General features: G+C 46.9%; 1 protein-coding gene across 2 annotated transcripts in view; it reads right to left on the bottom strand.

Moving 5' to 3' along the window:
* Positions 1-223: 223 nt before the first annotated feature.
* The window catches only part of LOC116891210 (acyl-CoA desaturase 2), a 46156-nt gene continuing 19751 nt past the window's right edge, over positions 224-26628 (bottom strand). The window contains exons 1-6 of one of the 2 annotated variants that reach the window (XM_032892043.1): positions 11809-11832; positions 11057-11324; positions 8515-8645; positions 7084-7289; positions 3740-3972; positions 224-429 (exon numbers count right to left, since the gene is read on the bottom strand). In XM_032892043.1, coding sequence (XP_032747934.1) covers positions 230-429; positions 3740-3972; positions 7084-7289; positions 8515-8645; positions 11057-11324; positions 11809-11832 — 1062 coding nt within the window. In that variant the 3' untranslated portion in view covers positions 224-229. Of the gene's footprint in view, positions 430-3739; positions 3973-7083; positions 7290-8514; positions 8646-11056; positions 11325-11808; positions 11833-26628 lie in introns of those variants that run through there. The other variant, XM_032892042.1, reaches the window with a different exon arrangement.

Raw genomic sequence — 26628 nt, 5'->3', positions numbered from 1 at the left:
GAGCTGGGCATGGTGATGCACCCCTTAAATCCCAACAACTGAGAGGCAGAGGCAGGAAGACCTCTGTGAGTTCAAGGCCAACCAGGTCTATAGAGCTGAATAGATGACAGAGAGAGAGGGAGGGGAGGGGGGGGAATGGAGTGGGCTTTGGTGGCATTATTCAGTAGTTAACAGAACATTTAATGTTGGCCCAGCTGGTTATGGTACAGAGACCCAGATGATCCCAAACTCAGCTACTCTCGTGGCTCCCATCTCCAGTTCTTTTAACCTTGGCTAAGACAGTGGCCTTGGACACTCTCTTCCGGTCATAAGCCAGGCCCAGGGCAGCCATGCAGTCGATGAAGAACGTGGTGAAGTTGATGTGCCAGCGATACTCACTGACAGAGTAGTCGTAGGGGAAGGCGTGATGGTAGTTGTGGAAGCCCTCGCCTGCAACAGAAGCAAGGAGAGGAGTTAGGGGCTCAGTGATTGTGGCTTCCTCCTCCGCACACTTCTTAGCTGTTGTCCATCTCAAACCTTGAAGAATCCCGATGTTGGGGTGAATAGATGAACCCCCAGTCTTGTATTTTAAAGCAAATAGATGCCCCTCAGAGGCATCTCAGGAAACCAGTGACAGGTTCTGCTCACACATGCCTGCCTGGGGGCCTTTGTCAGAGGGAGTTTGTATCCCAAGAGGATGGGGGAGAAGCTGGGTCTCTAGGAACATATTTTACAATGGAAAATATCAGGGTTTCAGGAAAGAGAGCTCCGAGCCCCACAGGGTCTGTGCCTGGGTGCCTGCGGTCACCACAGGGCAGAGCATGGGGGTCGGAACTGTAGCTATGCTTCTTAGACGGAGTAAGTCACACTGTCCCCACGAAGTGCTGTTCTCTGTAAGGGGGAGGTTTCAGCGGGGTACACAGCAGCCACTGTTATTTTTCTTGTTTGTTTGTTTTTTCTTTTTTTTTTTTTTCTGGAGCTGGGGACCCAACCCAGGGCCTTGTGCTTGCTAGGCAAGCGCCTACCACTGAGCTAAATCCCCAACCCCTTCTTGTTTGTTTTTTGAGACAAGGATTCTGTGTCCTGCCTGTCCTAGAAGTCACTCCACCTACCTACCTCTCTGCCTTCCCGCCTCCTGAGTGCTGAGACATGCCCCTGGCGCAGCCACCAAAGTTTACCAGGCCAGGGACAGGCCACTTCCTTAGTCAGTCCTCACTGGAGACTGCTCTGGCTGCTAATTCTCTGACCTTTGTCCTTGGGGTGGGCGAGGTGCTAAGAAAACAGTGCTCAGACATCCCTCTAACACTCGAGATGCTGAGACTCTGGGCCTCTTGCAGGATAAAGGAGAACAGAAATCTGCATTCCCGTACTCTGTAATCTGCTGTTTTCCTGTTGGCCCCATGGCTCTTCCTTCTGAACTGATTTCAACAATACCGATCCTTTCCAGGTTGAGGTAAAGACAGTGAAGAAGCAGTCACTGAACCCTGAAGATAAAAACACCCCTAGAGAAAGTCAGAAGAGCGGAAAGACTATTAAAAGCCAGAGGAAGGGGGAGGGGAGGGGAGCATTATGTAATGCTGACTTGGGTGGGGGAGGGGGAGGTATGGCTGTAGCCATCCTGAGATCTCAGCAGCTGTGATTAAATTGCACAAGATCTGTACCAGACTGAGCTAAACAGCACCAGCCGTAGCAAGAAGAAGGGCTCATGGGGTGCCATCCCTCCTTAAGGATGATTTTTTTTTAAAGATTTATTTATTTATTTTCTATATAGGTACACTGTAGCTGTCTTCAGACACACCAGAAGAGGGCATCAGATCCCATTACAGATGGTTGTGAGCCACCATGTGGTTGCTGGGAATTGAACTCAGGACCTCTGGAAGAGCAATCAGTGATCTTAGTCACTGAGCCGTCTCTCCAGCCCCTCCTTGAGGATTTATACACAGTGAATGGTTGCTAGAGGAGAGATGGACACCATCAGGGGCCATACCACATGACCAGTGTCCATGCTTCTGAGAATCAACTTTCAGCCTGTGTTCCTGGGAGCCATCCCAGTAAAAGTCTCCGGTTCACCGACGCAGGTGACAGGAAAGAAGGGTTAGTTGTAAAGAAGGGAAACAGCAGGAGTGAGGGAGGCAAGAGAGGGCAAAGGGGTAAGAATGATTGAAATCATGCACGTGCATGAGAATGACACCTGTGATTATACGTAACTAATATATACTGATTAAAACTTTTTTGAGTTAAAAAATATGCGCAAGTTCTGGAGAGGCGCTCATCAGTGAAGAACACTAACTCCTCTGCCACGGGGCCTGGATATAGTTCTTGGCGTTCCCATGGTCGCTCAAAACCATCAGTAACTCCAGTTCCAAGGGATCTGACACCCACTTCTAGATTCTACAGGCACCCATGCACATGATATACACACATGCACACAAACAAAAACGCTCGTGCACATAAAAATATAAATAAATTTTTTAAAAAATATATCTCTCAAAGCAGAGCACAGCAACACACACCTTTAAACCCAGCATTCAGGAGGCAGAGGCAGGTGGGTCTCTACGTTTAAAGCCAACCGGGTCTACACAGGGGTTCGAGGTCAACCAGAGCTACCGTGTGAGACCCTAGTGAGACCCTGGCTAAAAAAATAAAACACCAAAATACTCCCCAGAGATAACGGGCATTCCATAGAAAAACAAGAACAGAGAAGGAATTCCTTCTAACCAAATGACTCCCGGCAAGACTTCTCAAGGGACATAGTCCCTCTGTACTCTGGGTCGTGTGTGCTGTGACTAAGGGTACTGACAGAAGGCTGCTAACTTCCACACAAGCTTACACAGGGAGCTCTCTGAGCGCTCTCTCTCTCTCTCTCTCTCTCTCTCTCTCTCTCTCTCTCACTCTCACACACACACACACACACACACACACACGTACACACGTACACACTACGGGGGTGGGTGGCAGGAGGGAGAGGGGAGGAAAGGGAGATTCGGCAACAGCGAGGACAGGAAGACATAGCCAGAAAAGCTATGGAAATGATCGTCTTTGCCAAAGAACATGAGCACATGACTACGAGGCAGGTAGTTAAATGAAACGAAACCTTTGGCAGTCAAGGATGAGGTGACAGGGCTAGGACAACAGACAGAGGAGTAGAATGACACTGGAGACGAAGCCAGAGGCTCATAAGGACTCTGGAGTTGAGGAAACTCATTGTATAGACTGCTTACTGGTTCAGGACACACATCTGCCTATGTTACTCCATTTCTATGAAAATCTCCGAATTTTATAGCAGGGGGTGGGGTTTTGTTCTGTTTCGTTTTTCAATCACAGTCACATTAAGAGTGTATGTAATGGTGGAAAGTACCTAAAAGCTGGAGAAAGACTCAGGAAACCACAGCGATGTGGCACAGAGGAGGTCTACGAAACTAACAGGCTTTTTTCCTACATGTGCAGCGGGCTTACGAATATAAAGCACTGTGCTTCACTGGCCTTTCCAGCGACGCCACCGTTCTATTCTGCATCTTCTGCCCCTGGTAAGACTCAACCTGACTCAGAAGCAACTGGGCAAGAAGAACCTAAGAGGATTCAGTCACAGTTGGTGATGGTTCGGGAAATTAAAACCAACAGATCAGCCATCGTCTTAGAGTGGAAACCAACGATCGAGAGCAATCATAAAAGGAAATCATAATCTGGTCTCTCGGACTTAGCCTCAGTGTCCTAATCAACAGCTTACCTCACGCAGTCTTGATGTGAGCTGAGGACTTACCTAAAGATGCCACTGACACCAGGGGATTCTCTCGGGCACCAATGCTCCTGTCGTAGGGCCGGTGTCCGTAGAGGTGGGCGGCACTGTTCACCAGCCAGGTGAAATTTAGGAGGACGGCATACCGCAGGAAAGTAGAGACGCACAGGCTGTGTCGGAGAGTTTCACCCCAGAAGTACCAGGGTACCAGTGTGGGCAGGGTGATGAAGATGAGGGTGACAGCCAGCTTGTAGTACCTACGTGGAGAGATCACACACTGTGCTGTGTTTTATAGAAAGATAGAGAGAGAGGATGTGTTTTGTGGAGGTGTAGTTAGGTATGGGGTAAGGGGGTTTCTCCACGGGCCCATGCTGAAGCATCCCCCACCCCCCCGAGGGAACAGTCACACAATGGTATAGAATAAAGTTTAATCAGGGCATGGGGAGGGGAGTTGAGAGGGTAATAGAGGCAGAGAAAGGCAGAGAGTCAGAGTCAGAAAAAGCAGTAGAGAGAGAGAGAGAGAGAGAGAGAGAGAGAGAGAGAGAGAGAGAGAGAGAGAGAGAGAGAGAGAGAGGAGAAGGGAGGGGAAGAGAGGAGGAGAGGAGGGAGGGGAGGGAGGGGAGGGAGAGGAGAGGAGAGGAGGGGAGAAGTAGTAGAGGCATAGGGGCTGGCCATGAGCACGTGGAGAGGTGGGAAAGGGGGAGGGGACAGAGCGGGGAGCAAAAAGGCATGAGTAAGACAGTAAGGAAGGGGCAGCCCCTTTTATTGTGAGTTAGGCATACCTGGCTGTTGCCAGGTAACTGTGGGGTGGTGCTTAGACAAAATGCTAACACACTGAGTCTGTATAGAGGAACAAAGTTTGTATAGAGGCAAACTTGAAAAGGCCACATTCACTGGGCTGAGCTGTCTTTTCTCTTACACTATGAATACAGGAGGAGTATTTATCATCTTACTCTTTTTAAGATTTATTTATTTATTATATATAAGTACACTGTAGCTGTCTTCAGATACACCAGAAGAAGGCATCAGATCTCTTTACAGATGCTTGTGAGCCACCATGTGGTTGCTGGGAATTGAACTCAAGACCTCTGGAAGAGCAGTCAGTGCTCTTAACCTCTGAGCCATCTCTCCAGCCCTGTCATCTTACTCTTTTTTTTTTTTTAAATTCTTTTTTTTCGGAGCTGGGGACCGAACCCAGGGCCTTGCGCTTCCTAGGCAAGCGCTCTACCACTGAGCTAAATCCCCAACCCCCTGTCATCTTACTCTTAAACACACACACACACACATGTGATTGCTTTGCTGCATGTATGTATGTATGTATGCTTATCATGTGTGTGCAGGTATCCAAAAAGGTCAGAAGAAGGCATTGGATTGCCTGGAACTGGATTTACAAGTTGTGAGCCACCATGTGGTTGCTGGGAATCGAACCTAGGACCTCTGGAAGAGCAGCCAGTGCCCTTAACCATTGAGCCACCTCTGCTCCTTATCTCAATTGTTAGATGAGAAACACTAGTGGAATGTGTGTTAGAATGTGTGTGTCTGTTGGCCAGAAACCCATTGTTTCTTTTCACAGTGTGTAAGGCCGTGTTGGCCAAACAGGTCAGGATCAAACCATGAGCTCATCTGCTAACTTCAGCGGCCTAGGCTCCTGTCCAGCTGCCTCTGGGATCATTTCTTGAGTCCACACTCCATCTTTGACACAGAATGTGACAAGCTTAGTTTCCTGCTACTACTACTCGCTTAGATCTCTGCTCTGCTTTCTGGGAGGACAAGGGACTGGAGTGCATAATTTACATATCAAAGCAGGTCAGGCCTCCTCCAGGTTCTCAGTCCCTACTTGGTTTACTCTGCCCCAAACCCTGAACTCTCCAACCCAGGGACTGGGCTGTCCTTCCCCAGAGGATCTTCCCAATATCCCAATATAATCCAGAAATTTCTCCCCCCCCCAACCACCACCACCACCTTTCTCCCTCTCTTTCCCTCTTCTCTTCTCTACATGAGCCCTTTCTCCCCGCCCCCCAACCACTTGGCAACTCCCCTGGCTTCAGTCCTTGGGGCCAGTGAACTCACCCTCTGAGAGCAGCTTCCCAGTAAACCTGCTTGAATATACTCTAACCTGGTTTCAGTCGGCTCCTTTCACCCGCAGCGGAGAAATAGCCTATCATTGGCCACCTGAAGTTCCTGTCCCTTTGAAGGATTTACTCAGTGTTCACTCCTAGCCACTGACATTGCAAGGGATTTGATCGATATCTGTCAACAGTCTGTTACTCAACTTGTACTGACATCATCCGCATCCAGCTCCTTCCCTTTCTATTCTTACCTCTGCATTCCTGGCCTGGGGCCTCCATAGCTAACATGGTCCCCTGACCTTTACCTGTCAATCAAGGGCTCCTTTCACCTGTATTGGGGCAGCCTCTCTGAAACATATCTCTGCCCCATGATGCTCAGTCTTAAGTGCTGTGTTTGTGTTGTCTCTGTGTTCTCCCCCCCACCCACACCCACACACACACACGTCAGTTCTTTTTTCAACAGCTCTTCCCAGCAGTCTTGGTCTGGGGGAAGCTCTCACAGTGTAGACAGCATTCTGCTTTGCTTCTGGTTAGTTGCATCCTTCCCAGGACACAGCCTTTGGAAGAATAGATTCCCCTTCCTTCTCCTATCGTGTCTGTGACTCTAGGTCAGTGAACATTTGCTGCATGTATGGAAATATCTCAGAGAGAAAGGAACCCAGCAATACAATCTGTGCTTGTGGGCCTGTGTGACATTGGGGAATTGTGTTTTAAAAATGATTGTGAGCAAGCAAACAGAGCAAAATCCTTCAATTCTTATTTGATGGGCTCTGTTAGGAAAAGTAGAATACAGAGGCAGATGCTTGCAATACAGAGGTGGATGCTCTCAGCCAACCATTGGACGGAGAATGGGGTCCCCAATGGAGGAGTTAGAGAAAGGACTGAAGGAGCTGAAGGGGTTTGCAACCTCATAAGAAGAACAGCAATATCAACCAACCAGAGCTCCCAGGGACTAAACCACCAACCAAAGAGTACACATGGACAGATCCATGACTCCAGCTGTATTTGTAGCACATTAAGGGGAGGAGAGGCCCTTGGTCCTGTGAAGGCTCCATGCCCCAGTGTAGGAGAAGGCCAGAGCAGGGAGGCAGGAGGGAGTGGGTGGGTGGGTGGGTAAGCACCATCATAGAAGCAGGGGGAGTGGGAATGGGATAGGGGTTTTATGAATGGGAAACTGGGAAAGGGGATAACATTTGAAGTGTAAATAAATAAAATATCTAAGAAAAGAAAAGGAAAAGGAAAAATAGAGTTCCTAAACTCAAGGTACCCTGGGTTTCACCCCCACCCCCCTACACGCACCTCCTCTGGAACATCACCAGCCTCTCAGCTTTCAGGTCAGACATGTCCAGCTTTCCGCCCTTCTCTTTGACGGCCGGGTGTTTGCGCACAAGCAGCCAACCCACGTGAGAGAAGAAAAAGCCACGGCGGGAATTGTGAGGGTCGGCGTGTGTCTCTGAGAACTTGTGGTGGGCGCGGTGATCTCGGGCCCATTCGTACACATCGTTCTGGAAACAGGAGAGAGGAACCCAGTATTGAGACGAGATGTCCTCCAAGGAGCCTGCAAGGCCTGGGACTCTCAGCCCAACTCACAAAGTCCTCAGAACTCTGACCCAGAGGAGTCTTTGTCTAGCACTCTCTCCGGCACACTTGCCCCTGGGGCATATGTCGGAACGCAACTTACAGTCCCAGGCCCAGAAATCACACTGCTTCTTCCTTTGGTTGTGCATGGATGGGGGGAGGGAGACAATGAAGTCCACAAGCCCAGAAGGGCAGAAGGCAAGAAAGACTAGTTCTCTGAGAAAGGAATGTGAGGTAGGCTCCTCACAAAATACCTAGTCATAGGTGCAGAGACTGTGAAGTAAGGGCCCCTGAGAACATGGATTCTGCTCTGACAAAAAGGTAGAGGGACAGTCGTCCTGATACCCTTACAAAGGACAGCTTATCCAGCTTATCCAGTTTGGGCCAGTTTGCTACTCATCATCCTCATCCCTTTCCCAAGCGACCTCTGGTTTATCTGCAACTCTTTCTACCCTTTCAAAACTGCAACAGCGTCCCCTTCTGGTTTTGTCCCACCAGGACATCAGGAGCCTTTGAGGAATAAGTCGTTAGGTAGGAATTGAATGATTAGCGCGTGCAGTGAGCATCTCAAGTCATGCCAAGACAGAGGGGCTGGTTTGATTTCCTCTTGCTGAAGGGTAAGTAAGTTTCACACCATGAGCTATCCTGAGCTCACTGCTGAAGTCCGATAGCAATAACAGGCCCCTATCACTTTCACTGTTTCTCCTGTTACAACTTTTTACCTCGGCAAACTCTAATAGTTGACTTGTCCAGCTCGGCAGTCACGCATAGATCCCAGTGTTTACCTGTCCAACCCCTTAGTGACCAAGTGCATAGTGGGGCTCCATCTCCTATGACGCTTTGAGGATTTAGTGGGTTCATCTGTGTCACAAACACTAGGATTCTGCCTGTCATTGAAGTGTAACATGGGGACCTTCGGGAAAACAGTGACCCTATAATCAGAGAGTCTTCCAATTAACTGTTTTCCATCCTGGTGACTCCAAGATGCCCCATGCTATATGAGCCTCAGTACCGAGCATGCACTTGTGGTGACTACAGGAAAATGAGAAAGACAGTGGTTGTCCCGTTGGCGCCTCTTGGGGTGCCGGCTTGCTTCTCACTGCCCCCAGCCTTTGCAAAGTAGACACAGAGCCTCTGTGAGCAGCCTCTTACCTGGAAAGCCATGGTGTTCGCCATGATGAGGAAGAGCCTCAGGGGCAGCCTTGCTTTATAGGTTCGATGGCTCCACAGGCGATGAGCCCCAGCTGTGATGCCCAAACCGGCAACTATGTTATAGAATATTCCTGTCAGGAGACAGCAGAAGGGTCACCAACCATTGCTGGTCCTATTGGTCCAAGGGCGTGAGGACCCTTTGCTGACTCTCTAGTCTGCTGCTTCTTCAGAGGTTAGTAATCCTTTGTTTTGAACACTTGAGTAGTTGCATTATGCACCAGTCAGTCAGTCAGTCAGTCTGTCTGCCTATCTATCTATCTATCTATCTATCTATCTATCTATCTATCTATCTATCTATCTATCTATAGATGGAGATAAGCTAAGAAGCCCCAGAAATCAAGACAGGCAGCAGGGAGCTGCTCACCGACTGTCTGCAGGGAGCAGTACCCTGAGCTAACCAACCATGACCTTCCTCTAATCTAAGTTGTTCAGGGCGACAGATTAGCCCTCAGTGCCTTAAAAACCTGCAACCAGAGCAATTTGGCTCGATCAATTACAACAACCCTCAAATCTTAAGAGACCACAGTTCTGTGCCAGTTCACCAGCTGGAACATTTTGATATGATGGCAGACACGTGCCTGTATGGGGTGAATCAGCCCTGCATGGAATTATGTTCTTATGGTGGCACGAGCGTCACCAAGAATATTAATATGTTCATAATCACTGTACACTCGGGGTGATAGGTGTGATTCTCCTGCGTCTTGAAGAATTAGATCGTAGAGAGGGCTACGTGTTTCCCCAGAATCCTACTGTAGCCATAGGCTGAAGCCCAGTTTCCTGTAAATAAGGCACTGGTCCAGTCCTACCGTCCACCCCCAAGATCTTCGCTGAGACCCCAAACCTCTCCTCTGCCATGTCCCTCTGTCAGTCTGGATGTTTACTGCCAGTACAATGCTGGGTAAATGCTTAAAGCTGACAGCTAGAGGTGCCTAGATTAGGGCAAGTCAACGCTGTTATATTTGTACCCTGGACTAAGAATGGTTACCATGTCCTACTTACTGTCTTTGAAGTCAAAGGCTTAGGAGGCTCAGTTGTTAATAGAGAAGGAAACAGGCTACCCTTACTCTGCCCCTCGACTAAGGCTATGCCCATGAGGGTGTAGAGATGCTCAACCAGGTTTCTCTCCTGTGGGCAGCTGGAAACCATGTCTCCTAGTTCAGCTTGAAGTCAAAATACATTGAATAAACTCTCTTGGGTGAGCCAGGAGTAACAGTTTTCCAAGCAGCATCACCCCTCTCCTGCACCGTCCTTCTTGGGTTCCCCACAAAGGCCACAGAGCCAGTATGTAGGCAGGGAAGGTTCTGGCTATTTTCTCTTTGAGCTGGGACCAGACCGAAGTGATTTTCTGCTTCTGGCTATATTTAGATTGAGCTCATCTCTCGTAGATGATCTGACTCTGAACCACAGATTCTGAACCAGGATTCTGCAATCACAGGAGGAAAGAAAGTGCTTTGGCCAAGGCAGAGGCCCTCAGTGGAGCACCCCAAAGTGCCCGTATTAGTTTTATGTCACAGGTGTCTCTGGGACGTTGGTTTTTTCCAACACTCTCAGTATGCACAAGGGAATTGAGACAAGAATCCAAACAATGCATGGATGGCCTCTTTCTCAGCCCTGTGACTGTCAAAGAGACATCTCGGTTCAAATAGATCAGTCCCGTGACCTACAGGCGACGTCTAGTTGTATCCTTAGTGGTTAATAAGCAACAGCTTTTAGCATTGTTCTAAGAGGTGGGCTGGGGGTTTTCCTCTTTTAGCATCCCATGCCAATACCCCTGCAGGACAGAAGGCTCTCTGAGTAGCCAAGTTAGGAGAAATACTGGGAAAACACAAAAGTAGCCTGAGGAACATGACCTTCTCAATCACAACAAAGCACTCTTGTCCCCATTTGCTTCCTGAGAAAACTGTCATCCTGAAAGAAGGGTTCTCCTCAGTTGTCTTTCCCTGGCACCTACAGAACTTTTAAGGCGATGCTCTAAGGACCAGAGCTCGCTTGTTGCAGATACTAAGAGACAGAGGGTAGGGGTGGCCAACACCAGGTAGCCAACTTCTACATTACTGCCCTCCTAGAGGCAGCTACTAGAAAATCTTCTGTCTCCCAGATAGGGTCCCCTGGCTTACCATTCCTCAGAAGGCAGCAAGGGGTTCTGGCCTACAGAGTCCCCTCCCTTCTTCCTGATTTAAGAATTGGGAGTCAGAGGCGAATCTATCTGAAAACACATGTGTGGGGCTAGGGGCCAGCCCTGCATCCGCCCACAGCCTCAGATCCCCCTAGGAGCTGAGCTGCCAGACAAGAGACTCTTGCACCCCAATCCCACAAGGCTCGGTTCCCTGTCTAGTTACCAGTATCTCAGGAAGTAGTGAGATGATTCAAAAAAATCCGGACAGAGAAAGGCTACTTTTCAGAATCAAAGTCTGCCTTATTAAAGAGTGGGGGCGGGGGAAACCTGGAGTACTGGCCCAGGATGGAAGGGTTAGGGGATTACCCAAGAGGCAGGTGTAGACCTTGCAGGAGGGGACCAGTGTGATCCCGTACAGGGCTCCAATGTGCAGCAGGGCCATGAGGATGATGTTCCTCCAGACGTACTCCAGCTTGGGCGGGGGCCCCTCCTCATCCTGGTAGCTGGGGTCGTGGATATCTTCTCTCATTTCAGGATGGATGTCTTCTGACTGGAAGGGTGTCGTCTCCTCTCCATCCTGCTGTCTCCAGGAGTGAGAGTCTACAATGGTGGTAGTGCCACACTTGCTGGAGATCTTCGGTGAGAGGGAGTGGAGAATCAAGAACAAGCACACAGGGTAGCAAGGGGGGGGGCGGTATTTCTCCTGTAATAGAGCCAAGGCAGTAGAAGCAGAGACCCCAGTGCCCAGATCATATGAAGACAGAGTACAGATGTACTAGATAGTGCAGAAAAAATCTTCCCAGAAACTACATATAATGTGTTGACAATAAAACCTCACCATGAAGGGGCAGGAGGGGGAGTAAAACATTTGTACCTCAAGCAACATACAAAGGAGAATGCATGTGCGTGGAGAAAGGTACTGACTGAATAGGGGTGGGGTTCTTCCCTTTAAAGTCAACTGGCAAAATAAAAGTCCCATCCCTTAGTTGAAGGTCATACAAACCCAAAAAGATATCCAAGAGGTCTCTAGCTCTCAGCTCTGGCCTCTACCCAGTTAGCACAAGCCCCACCTGGTACCCAAGATCCTTTGCTGTAGGGGTCATTGATGAAAAGCTGACCTCTCGTGGCAAGAGGGCCGTCATCTTGCTCCTCGGAAGCTTGGATCCTGTTGTGAAGGCAGAGAGTGCAGAGTCCGGATCTGCAGCGACTGAGGATAGATGGAGCATTGAGTCCGGAGGCCACAGTGTACTGTGCGCACCGTATACCTGGCTAACCGTACAGGTGTTGCCGCTCAGTCCTGCCGCGTGTGATTCTTTCCAGGCTCGGGATTTAAAGGGTATGTAGAGCTGACACTTGGTGACTGTGTCTGGTATTTGTTCAGATGTGCATCATGACTGCCAACAAGGGATAAAGGGTTCAGAGCTGGCTAGTCAAGGCAGCCCCATGAGGAGATGAAGGCTGAAGGCGAGAGAGGGGAGGAGACAGCCAGCAAAGCCCACACTCACCTAAGGCAAGGCTATGGGATACCGCGCACACTAAGAGCGAGCCGCTTTTGTCCACATTCCTAGAGAGACAGAGTATTTCAGCATTCTGGCAAGCTTTGAACAGGGGAATGTGTTACTCTCTTGTCTTCCCTGCTCTGGCACCCAGAAATCTGCTGTCGCGCTGGCAGACAGCCCTTTGCACCAATCTCCTTGGCTTCATCTCTATGGCCCCTGGGTCCCTGCCAGCATCTGGGCTGGAGGAAGCTGGGGTCCAGTACCCAAGCTTCATTGAGGGGAGAAAATGTTCTCAAAATGGGAGAAGACTGAGTCTGGGGGTGAGCGTCAAGTCTAAGCAGAGGACTAGCACAGGTGCTTGGTAAATGTGCCACACTGGGGCAGTTACACAGTGGGGACACCTCATCGGTGTCCATCACAATTCCACCTTCTCTTTCCACTCATCAGGTGTGGTGGGGGGAGGAGGGAGAGGGAGGCAGAGGGGAAGGGAGGAGGAAACCGGCCTCCACTCCCACATCTCCAGACAAGAGCAGGTGCATAGCTGGCCTTCTTAGCACCACAGGTCAGTGGTGGCTTTTCCCCACCCACCTGCCCAGGATGTTCAGCAGAATCCCAGAATGTTCTGACCAGCTTACACACAGTCACACGCACAGGGCTGAGTGTCTGAGCCCACGCTCAGTCATAGGACGCGTTTTCACAGGGGACAACCACCTCCAGACATTAGCATCTAATTCCTTCCCTGTGTTCCTGCCTCCGGAACATCTGTTGCAGAGGGGAGGTCTGGAGAACCTTCGTCTGGGTGGAATCTGGGATGTTCTAGAAGGAAGGAAAAGGCGAGGATCTCCGACAGGTGTTTACAGGCAGCAGCAGTGCAAACTTTTCATATGAAATAAGAGGAGTGAGCGGGTATTGAGTGATTTCTACAAGCTAACAGCAAAAGTTTTTTTTTTTTTTTTATGTCTCTCCATGATCCATGGTCTTTGATTTTTAAGGAGAGAGCAAATAATTTGCCTGTGGCCCCAGGAACCAGCGATTCACAGAGCTAGAAACTGTTCACAGTAGGTATGATGCTGGGGCTCAAGTTCTTAAATCATGCTCAGCAATGATGCTGCCCTAGAGTCCCAAGACATAATGGCTTCACAGCCCATCTTCACTAGCTCCATGGCAGGGCAAGAAAGCTCGAACTGCAGGGATTCACTTTCACTAGGTCTCCTGAGACAGACATCTCCCCCACCCGCAAAGGAAACTACGTGAGGGCAAACATGGCCAACTTCTTCCTTTGTGAAAGCTTCCTCGGTCCCTCCATCCTCTCCCCCTCTCATCACATGGTGAGGGACCCCACGTACTTTTGGATCCCCTACATATTTTGTGTTGTTCACAGTTTTATTTTAACAGCTATATTGAGAATTGTTTACACTGGGCATGGTGATGTACACTTTTCATCCCAGCACTTAGGAGACAGAGGCAGGTGAATCTCTATGAGTTTGAAGCTAGTTTGGTCTACAGAGCAAGTTCCAGGACACCAGGACTATAGACAGAAACCTTGTCTGGAAAAACAAGAAACAACCAACCAACTAACAACAACAACAACAACAACAAAACAAACAAACAAACAAAAAACAGTTTGCAAGTCCATGTCATCGTAAACCATAAGCCTTCCTCATGGTAGGACCCCTGACCTTTCCTTCATTTCTCTAGCGCATTATGGGAGTTCTTACAGACATTAATTATTCAACAATCACTTCCCAGAGAAGAGAGATGAGTTACAAGATATGATGAGGGACAGTGAGGATCGTGATTTGTTTGAAATGTGATTCCTAAATGAGAGCCTAAGGAACCTACGACAGCAGTTGTGAAAGCAGACTGCGGAATTCTCTACTGCTGGTTAGAGAAACGGAAACTTTGAATGGTGTTGATGTGCCTAGAAGTTGCCCAGCTGTTCTGCAGCAAATCTATCAGCACCCAATAGAATCAATGTGCATGCTCTGAAATTTCCACTCCCGAGAAACTATCTTCTTTAGTAACTTTCATTAGGGCAAATTTTTGTGTCTTTTGTTTGCATGTACTTTTGGCTATCGGGGGATCAAACTCATAACCTTGTGCACACCAGGCAAGGGTTCTGCCACTGAGCTGCCTTCCCCAGCCCTTGGTTTTTTGAGAGGTTTCACTATGTCGCTCAGGCTGGCTTGGAACATCAATCCCTCTGCCTCGGCTAGAGAAGCTGAGGCTTGTATGGGTTTTGTTTTAAGGAGAGAGCAGTCCGACATTCCAACACACAGCTGGAGACAGATGATCAGCAACTAGGTCAGACAACTCAATCTCACATGTCATCAGGCCTGCGAGCGAGTGCTCTAATCCCAGCCATCAGGAGGTTGAAGGAGGATTAGCAACTTGAGGACACCCTGGGCTACAAAGCCAGACTCTATTTCAAAAGCAGAAAAATCAAATCCTCTTCAGCACATGGGAGGCAGAGGTGGTTGGATTTCTATGACTCTGAGGCCAGCCTGGTCTACTCAATGAGTTCCCAGGCAGCCAGAGTTACGTGGCGAGAATCTATCTCAAAGCAACACCAAACAAACAACAAACTAACCCCCCACTCCTCATATTTGCACAAAGGTCTCAACTAAAAATTCTCACATACCCAGGGATGTTCTTAGCTGAGGAAAGAGAACACTTGAACCTAGAGTCTGGACATGTTCATGTTTGAAAGATCTCTATAGTCAACATCCTTCCTTTTCAAGAACACTGAACTAAAATGAGCCGGGGTCTGTAAAAAGAACAGGACCTGGGTTTGAGTATGACCCAGCCACACAGTCTACAGCCTTGTAGGGCGGAGAGGCCATCTTTGTGAGAATCTGTGAGCTACTTAAGTGGATAAAGTGCTTCTGATTTGAAATTTCTTTGGCTCATTTTATTACACGTGTTTTCAGTCTTTCACCTAACCGTGGAGGGCAGAAGCAGCCTGCAACTGAGACGTGTAGACTAAGTGAATTATTCATCAAAGTGCAAAAAAACCAACTAGGGGCTGGGCTCATAGCTCAGTGGGTGAACATGAGGACCTGCGTCCAGACCTCCAGCACCCATGTAGAAAACAAGGAGTGACCCAGAATGCCTCTAATCCCAGGCTTTCAAGGGAGAGGAAAAGAGGAAGAAGGATCCTGGGGTGTGTGGCCTGCCAGCCATGCAAGCCAATCTGTGAGCGCCAGGCAAAGTGAAAGACTGTCTCAGAGCAAAGGTGAAGGGCAAAGAAGGAAGGGCACCTGACATAGACGTCTGGCTTCAACACACATGCATATTGTACCTACATAGAACATATACACACCTTCACACACACACACACACACACACACACACACACACACACCTTTGCACTTCACTTTGTCCCCCTCCCTGGGGATAAGAGGCAAAGGTACTCTCAGCCTAGGCCGTTTATACATAGTATTACCCTTCACTTATGAAATCACCAATAACTCCCCCTTTCCCTCATTGACTATGCTACTAGCTCTGATGGAAAGGAAGCCTATGACATAAACAAGGAAGCAGGAGGACAAAATTAGAACGGTGCTGGTAGGCCAGATGGGCTTATGCATTCATAGCACAGTATTACACGATGGAAAGTGGGATCTTATTTTAGTTAAGTTCAAAAGAAACATTGAACTCAGGCCCTCAAGCTTGTTGGAAAGCACCCAACAGACCATCTCTGAAGTCCTCTTTCTTCTTTTCTTCCTTCTTTTCTTTCTTTCTTCTTTTCTTTCTTCTTTTCTTTCTTTCTTCCTTCCTTTCTTTCTTTCTTTCTTTCTTTCTTTCTTTCTTTCTTTCTTTCTTTCTTTCTTTCTTTCTTCCTTTGACACAGGGTTTCTGTGCAGTCCTGTCTGTCCTGGAACTTGCCTTGTAGATCAGGCTGGCCTCGAACTCACAGAGACCCACCTGTCTCTGCTTCCCCAGGGCTGGAACTAAAGGCGTGTGCCACCACTTCCTTGATAGTCTCGTTGGAAGCCTAAATGTTTCAAGCTTTAACAAAGCATGAATTATCCGATCTTTCTTTCCCTACTCACACCCTGCCTGCGGCTTTGACCCACACAATTCTCTTCTCTGTGATACAACATTAGTATCTTATTTTCAGGTGAACAAAGAAAAAAATGGGCACTTCAATTTTAATTATGTTTAGGTTGTGTGTATTTTTATTTTATGAGCATGAGCGTTTCCCTACAGGTATGTCTACGCCCTACATGTGTGTGCAATGTGTGCGGAGGCCAAAAGAGAGCACTGGATCCTTTGGAACAGGAGTCACAGATGGTGAACTGTTATGTGGGTGCTGGAAACCAAACTCCAGTCTTTTCCAAGAGAAACAAGTGTTCTCAACCACGGAGTCATCTCTGCAGCCTTGAATTTTAATTTAGGGTGAGAGGATGGGCCGGGCTGTGCACACCATGGCACAAGTGTGGGGATCAGAGGACAACTGTCTTTATGGAGACAGTCCTCTCCTTCCCTTCTATAGGCTCCAGGGATTAAATTCAGGCTGTCGACCTTGTGTTGCCTTTGCCCACTGAGCCATCTCATTGGCCCAATAGGGAATATTTAATATTTTAGAGGAAAGAGTTGGGATTAAAAAGCTTTCAATCATTTCTAAAGTTAAGATGAAAAGCTAGCACTTACTAGGAATACTTTCAAACTCCCGTGTTCGAAATACTCATTTAAGAATCATGGAATGGAGAAGACCCGGGGTAAGTGTTTACATGAAGAAGGGCTACCATGAAGTTAATAAACGCTCAGGAGCAGGTGTTCAGAAGATTGCTTTTAAAACGTGATGCGTCTGCCCGGAGAAATGACTCAACACTTTCTGCTCTTGCAGGAGACCTGGCAAGGCCGAGGCCACACTCATTAGCCTTCTCCCTGTAATCAGGGAGGTCTTTAATAATTGAGAGGCTGACAACCTCAGAGCTGCATAAAATATCTCTCGAGAGAGCTTAAATGCTATTACTTGAATCCTGAAGCAAAGAGCTTTGCTCTACCACACCATAGTGCTCTGTTACCAAGGGCTAGATGCAATGGAGCCCTCCATGGACCAGAAGTACTGAAACCAGATTCCCAAATAAACTGCATGGTGTAAGCTGACTTTCTCAGGCACTGGGTTATTGGGATGAACTAACAGACGAGCTGTCAGTCGCTCCTTTAAGTAACAAGGATGTTGTGGGTCTTGGTCACTGTTCTATTGCTCTGAGGAGACACCATGACTAAGGGAAATCATTTCATTGGGGCTGACTTACAGTTTCAGAGGGTTAACTCATTATTATCATGGTAGGGAGCACGGTGGCATGCAGGCAGACATGGTGATGGAGAAACAGCTGAGAATGAATCCTAATTCATTGGGGTGGGGGTGTGGATAGGCAGAACTGGGCCTAGTGTGGGCTTTTGAAATGTCAAAACCAAACCCCAGTGACATACTTCCTCCGATATGGCCACGCCTCCTAACCCTTCTAATCCTTTCAAACAGTTCTGCTCCTCAGTGACTAAGTATTCAGTACATGATCCTATGGGGGTCCTTCTTACTCAGAGTGAGTTAATTCAGCTCATGAGTGATGAGCATACATCCTTGAATGGCCTGTACATGAAACAGAAAAGCTTCATGTACACCTCTGTTTTCAGAACACGGACTTTTAAAAGTTGTCTTATAAAGGTTAAAGACTGAAGTCCCTTAATGAAGTTTGCTTCTTTAATGAAGACCACCAGGAATGTAATTGAATCCTCAGCTCGAGGCAGCCAGAAACCCAGCACAAGTACTCTGACGCTGTTGCCTTAGTGCTGTTACAGCAGATTTCACCCACTATTGCTTTGGTTACCATCAATACAAATGTCAATATTTGTTGGTTGTGCTGGCTTGTTTTATGTCAACTTGGCACAGAATAAATTCATTGGAGAGAAGTGGCAGTCTCAATTGAGAACATGCCTCCCTACCATCCAGCTGTCCTATCGAGCTTTTTTATAAACAGTGATTGATCAGGGATGGCTCAGTCCATTGTGGGTGGCGTCATTCCCTAGGCTACGGTCCTGTATGCTCTAAGAGAGCAGAATGAGCAAGCCACGAGGAGCAAGATGGTAGGAAAGCAGCATCCTGCATGACCTCTGCATCAGCTCCTACCAACAGGATCTTGCCCTGTTTGAGGTTCTTCCTGACTTCCTTCAATGATGAACAGTGGTGAGGAAGTATAAGCCAAATAAACACTTTCCTCCACAAGTTGCTTTGGTCATGGTGTCTAACAGCAATAGTGACTCTATGACAGTGTTGAAAAGGGACAAAGGCCCTGTGATAGTGTAAGAGTCATTTTGGCCTCATGGCTGTCCTTAACACATCTTGGGTTGATTTCAGGAATGATATGTAATTCATTGAGAGCCTCTGCATTAATTGCTTTCTCCCCAAACTATGAAGTTAGTAAAGAATGGAACTGATATTTGAAACTAAGTTTTAATAATTCTTAATCTAGTGTATTCTCTATTATGCTACACATATTAAACAAGTGATATGGGTAAAAAGTATGATGAAAATTATACTAAAATTATACTGAAATTGCTACTGTAGAACTAATTATAACTGCAGGTCACAGAGGCTAAGAGTATGGGGTTGGGTTCATTTAGAGTGCTAGGCCCTGAATTCAATCCATGACATTGCTAGAAAACAGACCATCATTAGTGGCAATCAAGTATGTCTACACACTTTAAGTATATCTAGACTAGATTATAAAGACAATTTAAGCGGATTTATTTAAATCATGATGGTGAGGCTAGAGAGATGGCTCAGTGGTTAAGAGTAATTGTTGCTCTTAGAGAGAACTCCAACTGGGTTCCCAACACCCACAGGAATGTTAAGGCTGTAACTCCAGTTCCAGAGGATCAAATGCCCTCTTCTGGACATCTTGAGTACTGCATGTACCTGATACACACACACACACACACACACGCACACACACACACACACACACACACACTAACACAGAGAATATACTCACATGCATAAAAAAACAAATTAATAAATATTTAAATATATATTCTGGTATGTCTGAAGACAGCTACAGCATACTCATGTAAAATAAAATAAGCAAATCTTTAAGGGCTGGAGAGATATTTCAGCAGTTGAGAGCACTGACTGCTTTTCCAGAGGTCCTTAGTTCAATTTGCCGCAACCACATGGTGGCTCACAACCATCTGTAATGGGATCTGATGCCCTTTTCTGGTGTGTCTGAAGACAGCTACACTGTACTCATAAAATAGGTTAATAAATCTTTAATATATATGTATATACTATATACATATATATTTAAAAAGAAAACAAAACAAAACCCCACCATGATAAAGATGGTTCTAATGCTGCTGATTTAGCTCTTGACTACTTTTCCCACAGCAGACCCCAAATTCTTATCTTAATGGTACAGTCCATGCTGGGAATTAACAACCAGCAATTCTTCATGATTGAAGTGGGGGAGATCTTGGTCAATTTGGACGGGAAATCCTGTGTGTTAGCATCCAGAGACACAAATCCTTGCAGCTAACATGATGATATACCAAGTTTACCCAACAGCTCTGAAATGTTCTGTTGCCCTCTTCCTCCATGCACCTTCCCTTTCCAGCCTAAGAAAACCATCAACATACCACCTCCTCAGACTTCTGCCCACCCCTCACTGTCTCTGTCTGGCTTACTGCCTGCACATCTTTTAATAGCAATTAATATCATTAGAATGTTATTCGATGTCAGGCATGGTGGCACATGCCATTAATTCAACCACCTGGAAATGTAGAAGCAGATGGTTCTCTATGAGCTGGAGGCAAGACTGATATGCATAATTTGTTCTGGGTCAGCCAGGATTACACAGTGAAAACCTGGGGGCAAGAGGGTAGGGACAGGTAGCTACTTATGGCTTAGTGTGAGCTGCTTCCACGTAAGCCAGGGAAGTAGAAGCAAAGTAAGAATACATAGGCTGGGGGCTGGAGAGATGCCTCAGTGTTTTAAGAGCACTGACTGATCTTCCAGAGGTCCTGAGTTCAATTCCCAGCAACCACATGGTGGCTCACAACCATCTATAATGAGATCTGATGCCCTCTTCTGGTGTTTCTGAAGACAGCTACAGTGTACTTATATATAATAAAAAAAAATCTTAAAAAAAAAAAAAAGAATACATAGACTGCCAAGTCCTTCCATGTGGAAGGGATGGTGTGACTCAGTTCCCACCCCTGGAGCAGAGCCCAGTAGGGCATGGGCCTCCACAAGTACTGCCAGTTGCTGTGAGCATGGGGCTTGTTTATATAATTTACATAATTTATGTTCCTCAACCAAGAGACATTCTCCATTCCAAGGTTATCAGAGAATGCCCTCTATGCCAAAGTTATTGACTCCTTAATAAATAGAAGCAGCAACAATCTGGTAGTTGAGGATTTGGTGACTGTTGTGACCTTCAGGACAGCTCTTAAGGCTGTGGGAAAGAACTCTGAAAACAAGAGTTCAAGAATGTATAATTTCTCAACCATACAAAATATAAGGATTCGATACAAATTATGAGGGCAGCTGCACTATGAATCAGATTGACAAAAAAAATATTAAGGAAAGAGATAAAGAGATTTGGGGAGTGGTAATCATAGGGCAAGATCCCCACCCAGCTAGTTTATTGACTATGTTTACAAAGGCAGACAAATCTCTGAATTCATTTGCCATGTGTTTAAAAAAGAAAGTGTGCTTGCTGAGTCCTAAGAATGAAGGGGCTAAGGTTGTAGAATGTTGATTTATGGGATAATCGAAAGGGAACCTGGGCAAATGATGAATTGATATGCAAATAAAAGACTGGGTTTTGGTCACTGAGAGAAAGCTACTCAGAGAAAACCGATTGGAGAGTGAACACAGCTCTTTTAGAATTTTTCTAAGAGGAGTTGAACTGTCTGGAGACCTCTAGAGAGCTGTCTCAAGCAGAACACAAGGCTTGCAGCTTGTACCCCATGACTGACTTTGAGTTGATTCTCTTGCTACTCCCAAACACCTCTTCCTCAGAACCCCTCTCCAAGCTGAGGCTGGTCCATGGCAATAGACACTATTCCAAAGAAAGAAAGAGAGGGATGCTTCAGACATCAAGGAAGGATACCAGAGAAGAAAAGGCAGTGTACCAGCAAATCAGCCACATCTTCCAGTGCACAGTTCCCCTGTAGTGAGGTTGGCAAACAGAAATAGCTTTCAAAAGGTAAGCCAGGTGGCTGTGACAAGGAGAGACTGGCAGTCCTACCCCAAGACTAACCCTTATCCCTCACAAGCCTTCAATCCAGCTTCATCTTTGGATTCCTCTGTCAGTTAAGTAAAGAGAAAGCCCATTCTCTCTCCTTCCCTCCCTCCCTCCCTCCCTCCCTCCCTCCCTCCTTCTCTCTGTCTCTGTCTCTGTCTCTGTTTCTCTCTCTCTCTCTCTCTCTCTCTCTCTCTCTCTCTCTCTCTCATATAAACTAGACAGTAGCACCAGGAGTCATTTTTAAAGCTAATTTATTTGAAACTGAGCTACTCTAGAGTCTCGGGATCAGGGGACACCCCCACACAGGTCAGGGGACCTCAATTAGGCCTGCCACAGGAATGTGAGACAGTTGTGGGAAGCAAGGTGGCCAGAGGCTGACAGGCTGAGGGGTTGGCAGCAGGAGACTAAGCTCAAACTGGGAATTGGATAGAGAAAGATTGGGTGCAGTTCTCAGGAACTGAGAATGACCCCGGAGTGTAATGGCTCTGAGCCTGAGGCCAGCGGGTGGGTAAGTCTCTGGAGTCTTCCCCCTGCCACTGACCACCACAGAGGTCAAAATTCCAGGAGTGAGTATGATACTCACAGCTACATCCCTCCAGCAAGGTGGTCAATCTGCAGGAGGTCTTAAAAGCACAAAGGCAGGGGCCAATCTCACTGTTGTGGTTTGTGTCCACACTCCCAAGGTACTTGGGAGAGGCCTCACAGCTAAAGCATTACCCAAGCCCAGGGTTACAATGGGGCGAGAGTGGGGGTGGCGAGAGAGAATTCAACCAGACCACAAACTTAAATATAAGTGTGACCAGCAGAGTTTGCAGGTGTGCGTTGGGGGAAAGGTTCCAGGGTGAGGGTACAGCTTGTAGAAATCAGATACCAATCCAACAGCTTCAGCAATGGCGGAAACTACACACGGGACAGGCAAGAGCCCGAGAGTTCAGCTGACCCTCCTCAACCTCCAGACATATAACTAACAATCTTCTACTGTCGAGGACCCAGAAAGGAGCTGACCTGGCACCCCATCTTTTGTTTTTAATCCCACGATTCCCTCTTACTATAATTGTATATTATTTATATTATTTTTCTGATGCCGTATTGGATATTGCCCCTTGTTTGTCCATCCAGTTTTGCTTACCCATTTTTGTTATTGGGCAATATTTTTTTCTGTTGCCTTAGTTTTTGTTTTTCCCAAGTTTCCTCATTTCTCTTCTAATTTACAATATTTCAACTTGTTTTGTTCTTCTTGTCCTCACCCCACACCCCAAGAGGGAGGTTGTTTTGTTCTTCCAGACAGCATTGTGCAAATGTGGCTGTCCTGGCACTAGCTCTGGCCTCAGACTCACAGAGAGCCACCTGTCACTGCCCCCTGAGTGCTGGTATTAAGAGCATGAGACACCACCCAGCCTGGGTGTTTTGTTTTGTTGGGTGTTTGTTTATTTATTTATGAATATGACTACACTGTTGCTATCTTCAGACTCACCAGAAGAGGGCATCAGATCCCACTACAGATGGTTGTGAGCCACCACGTGGTTGCTGGGAATTGAACTCAGGACCTCTGGAAGAGCAGTCAGTGAGTTTAACCACTGAGCCATCTCTCCAGCCCTGACTTTTTGTTTTTAAGTCTCATACCCCCCTTTTACATTTACATTTATCTATTTCAAACACACCCCCCCCATTTTTTAGGGGTCATAGATAGCTCAGCTGTTAAGAGTACTTGTTTCTTTTGTAGAGGGTTTGATTCCCAGCCCCCACATGGCAGTTCACGACCATCTGTAACTCCAGTCCCAGAGGATCTGACAGCCTCTTTTGGCCTCTGTGGGCACTAAGCATGGGCATACAGGCAGGCAAAACGTCCACATTCATAAAATTAAAGTGAATTCAATCTTTAAAGAACAACACCTTTTTACACTGTTGGGACAAATTTGTGTGTGTTCTTTATCTTTACTTTTTCCCAGGCTCCTGCTCTTTTCCCTCCACGGCCTCTCCCTACTTTTCCTTCTCCTTCTATCTTCAGTTGTTCTCCTAGTCTTTCCCTTTCTCTGACCACCGTCTTCTTCTCATTCATGTCTGATTGTACCTCAAATACCTTTTAGCTTCCTAACAGTCTTATTTATTTGTTCTGTAGACCAGGCTGGCCTCGAACTCAGAGCTCCACCTTGCTCAGCCTCCTGAGTGCTGGGATCAAAGTTGTGCAACACCACTGCCGGGCTTCACTTCATAACACTCTAAAGCTGGTTTTTTTTTGTTTTGTTTTGTTTTGTTTTGTTTTGTTTTGTTTTTTACCATTTCAGTTCCATGATAATTGGTAATACATTAGCCAGCATCTTAGAAATGGATAAATTCCTAGTTGTAGATGACTCACAAAATCAAACCAAAACGATTTAAATGATTTAAACGGATTCATAAGTCAGTAAGACAGAGACAGTAACCAAGAGTTTCCCCAAAAGTCAAAAGGTAGGACCAGGGGCTGGAGAGATGGCTTAGTGGTTAAGAGCACTGACTGCTCTTCCAGAGGTCCTGAGTTCAATTCCCAGCAACCACATGGTGGCTCACAGAATCCGTAATGAGATCTGATGTCCTCTTCATGAAATAAATAAATCTTTAAAAAAAAAAAAAAAAAGGTAGGACCAGATAGATTCCTTGCCAAGTTTTATCAAATCTTTAAGGAAAAGATTATACCCAACCTCCTTAAACGGTTCCATATGGTACAAGGAACACTACCAAGTTCATTCTGCAAAGTCTGCATTACCTCAGTATGTGAACTGGTTAAGAACACACACATTTAAGAAAGAAAGAAAGAAAGAAAGAAAGAAAGAAAGAAAGAAAGAAAGAAAGAAAGAAAGAAAAAAGAAAGAAAATTATAAGCCATTTTTTTCCTGATGAACATGGAGACAGAAAAAATTCTCAGTGCAATTCTTGCAATCCAAATTTAAGAGCACGTTAAGAAGATTGTGTGGTGATTAATACCTTTAATCCTAGCAAACCTTTTACAACTCCCACTCCCGTGTTAAATATTGACTTCCTGCTCCCAGTCCAAGCCTGCTTCTGTTTCAAGCTTCTTATTTTAAGTTGGTGCAGAGGCTGCCCCCCCCCAACCCCCTGCAGTGACTCAAGCTAAAAACCGGCCATGGGGCCCCCTCCTACCTGCATCCATTTTACCATTCCAGCCATTGAATGTCTATTCTGCTCCAAAATTACTTTTCAGATGTGTCCTTCCTTTTCCATTCCCAAGCCCCTCACCGGGAGTTTTCCAAAGCCTGGACTTAGGCTTCCAACCCTCCCCTTCTCCAGCCCCCTCACCCCGCGGTCCCCTCTGCCACCACAGTAACTTTCTTAAATATCGAGATTTCCAGACTCTCACTGCCTCCCCTGCATTCTTCCCTCCCACTGCTCACTCCACGCCCCTTCATGAGGGCTGACATCGTTCCTGAACACTTTAATGCTGTGCTTTTCAGCGTGCTCTCCTCTACACCACGACCCAACCTGAGGTCTGTTTTGCTAACTAACTCCTAGAGCTCTGCCTCCTGCCCCATTAGCGTTTGCATTATGTAGACGAAAATAAAACGCGCCTTGCTTTGCCAGGGTCCCCATCACCCCCCCATCCTTGGAGAAAACTGGCGACCAGAGCCCACATTCAAAGTCACTGGATGGTGGTGGGGGCAGGGTTGGCCTTGCACAGTCCAAGACGCTGCATCCCTAGGAAGCTCTCCATAGGCTTCATCTGTGACTCCAGGGTGCAAGGATTGCCTTCAGGAGCCGCGCCTTCTGATTGGAGCGGCGGGAGCAGAGCCCAGTGCCGCTGCTGATTGGCTGTGAGGGGTCAGGCGCTGTGGGCCGAATGAAGGCGGATCACGCCGGGGGCCAGTGCTGACCGATAGTAACTCCAGGAGGGGCCCGCCTGCCTGCCCATTGCTTCTCCTCTCCCTTAGCTGGACCTCGCCCGGCAGGCACTGGCTGAGGGCCAGGACTGGAGGAAAAAGAGCGTTGCATGTTTCTTCTATTTCGGGCACTCAGCTTAACCTGAGTTGCAATTTAGTAGGGCTCTATGCGAGGTCACTAAGACAGTAATTTATGATGACACATGGCTGTGTATGTGTGTTTGGCGGGAGTGGGGTGCAGGGTGCGTTAGTGATTCAGGGAGGTAGCCACACTGTCTGCTCCTGGAAAAGGCAAGGTTGGAGACATGGTTTGAGGCTTTGGCTAAAAGAATCGTGCTAGTGGAAGTGAAGCTTCTACTCTACCCCAAGGGGTTTGGCCTTCCCCGAAAGCAAAAAGGAAAAAATGGGGAGAAATGTTATGGTGAAGGATGAGACTCTGTCATTGCTGCTATTGAAAACTGTTCCTCAAAAAAAAAAAAAAAAAAAAAAAAAAAAAACAGAATTATCACAGAAGAATCCCATCCCTGTGTACACAAATCGACAGAAAGCAGAAGCTAAAATATACGTACAAGGATGTGCAGAGTGCACTATTCGTAGTGGCCAATAAAGGGGGGGGGGCAACTCAACTGCTCACCAAAAATACAATGGACCGTTAATCATAAAGAGGAGTTAAAAACTGATTTTGCCACCCCGTGTGAAAAATGTTAGGGATCTATCAAAGATGAGTTCAGAGAAATGACTTGGGTACAGATTTCAGTCAGTAGAAAGTCTATTAGCTGGCCGGTAACTATAGTCTTGAGCTTTTCTCAAGATGAGGTTTTTGTTTGTCTTTAATGAATTTTATTTATGTGAGTACACTGTAGCTGTCTTCAGACACACCAGAAGAGGGCATCAGATCCCATTACAGATGGTTGTGAGCCACCGTGTGATTGGTGGGACTTGAACTCAGGACCTCTGGAAGAGCAGTCAGTGCTCTTGACCGTTGAGCCATCTATCCAGCTCTCTCAGGGTGAGCCTTTAAGCACAAAAAACAAAACATGTCTTTGGTTGCCACAGCTCAGCAAGAACAGTTACCCAGAAGGGAAACTACAGAAGCCAAAAAACAAGGTTAGTACATTTACAGACTTCCCAAAACTATGGACTCTGATGAATTATGTCTTTGTTTTCAGTTTGGCAGTTGGTGCTGCCTACGTGCTGGGTCCCATGACCTGAAGAGTACCTCCATCAGCTCGCCCTGTTAGTTGTGTTAAGATCTGGGAGCCAACTAAGGTCTGGGGGGCCTGTTACAAAGAGACACATGGAACATCATG

The sequence above is a fragment of the Rattus rattus genome, chromosome 2, assembly GCF_011064425.1.
Source record: "Rattus rattus isolate New Zealand chromosome 2, Rrattus_CSIRO_v1, whole genome shotgun sequence".
NCBI classification, from domain to species: Eukaryota; Metazoa; Chordata; class Mammalia; order Rodentia; family Muridae; genus Rattus; species Rattus rattus.
This window is presented reverse-complemented; position numbering and strand designations above follow the sequence as displayed.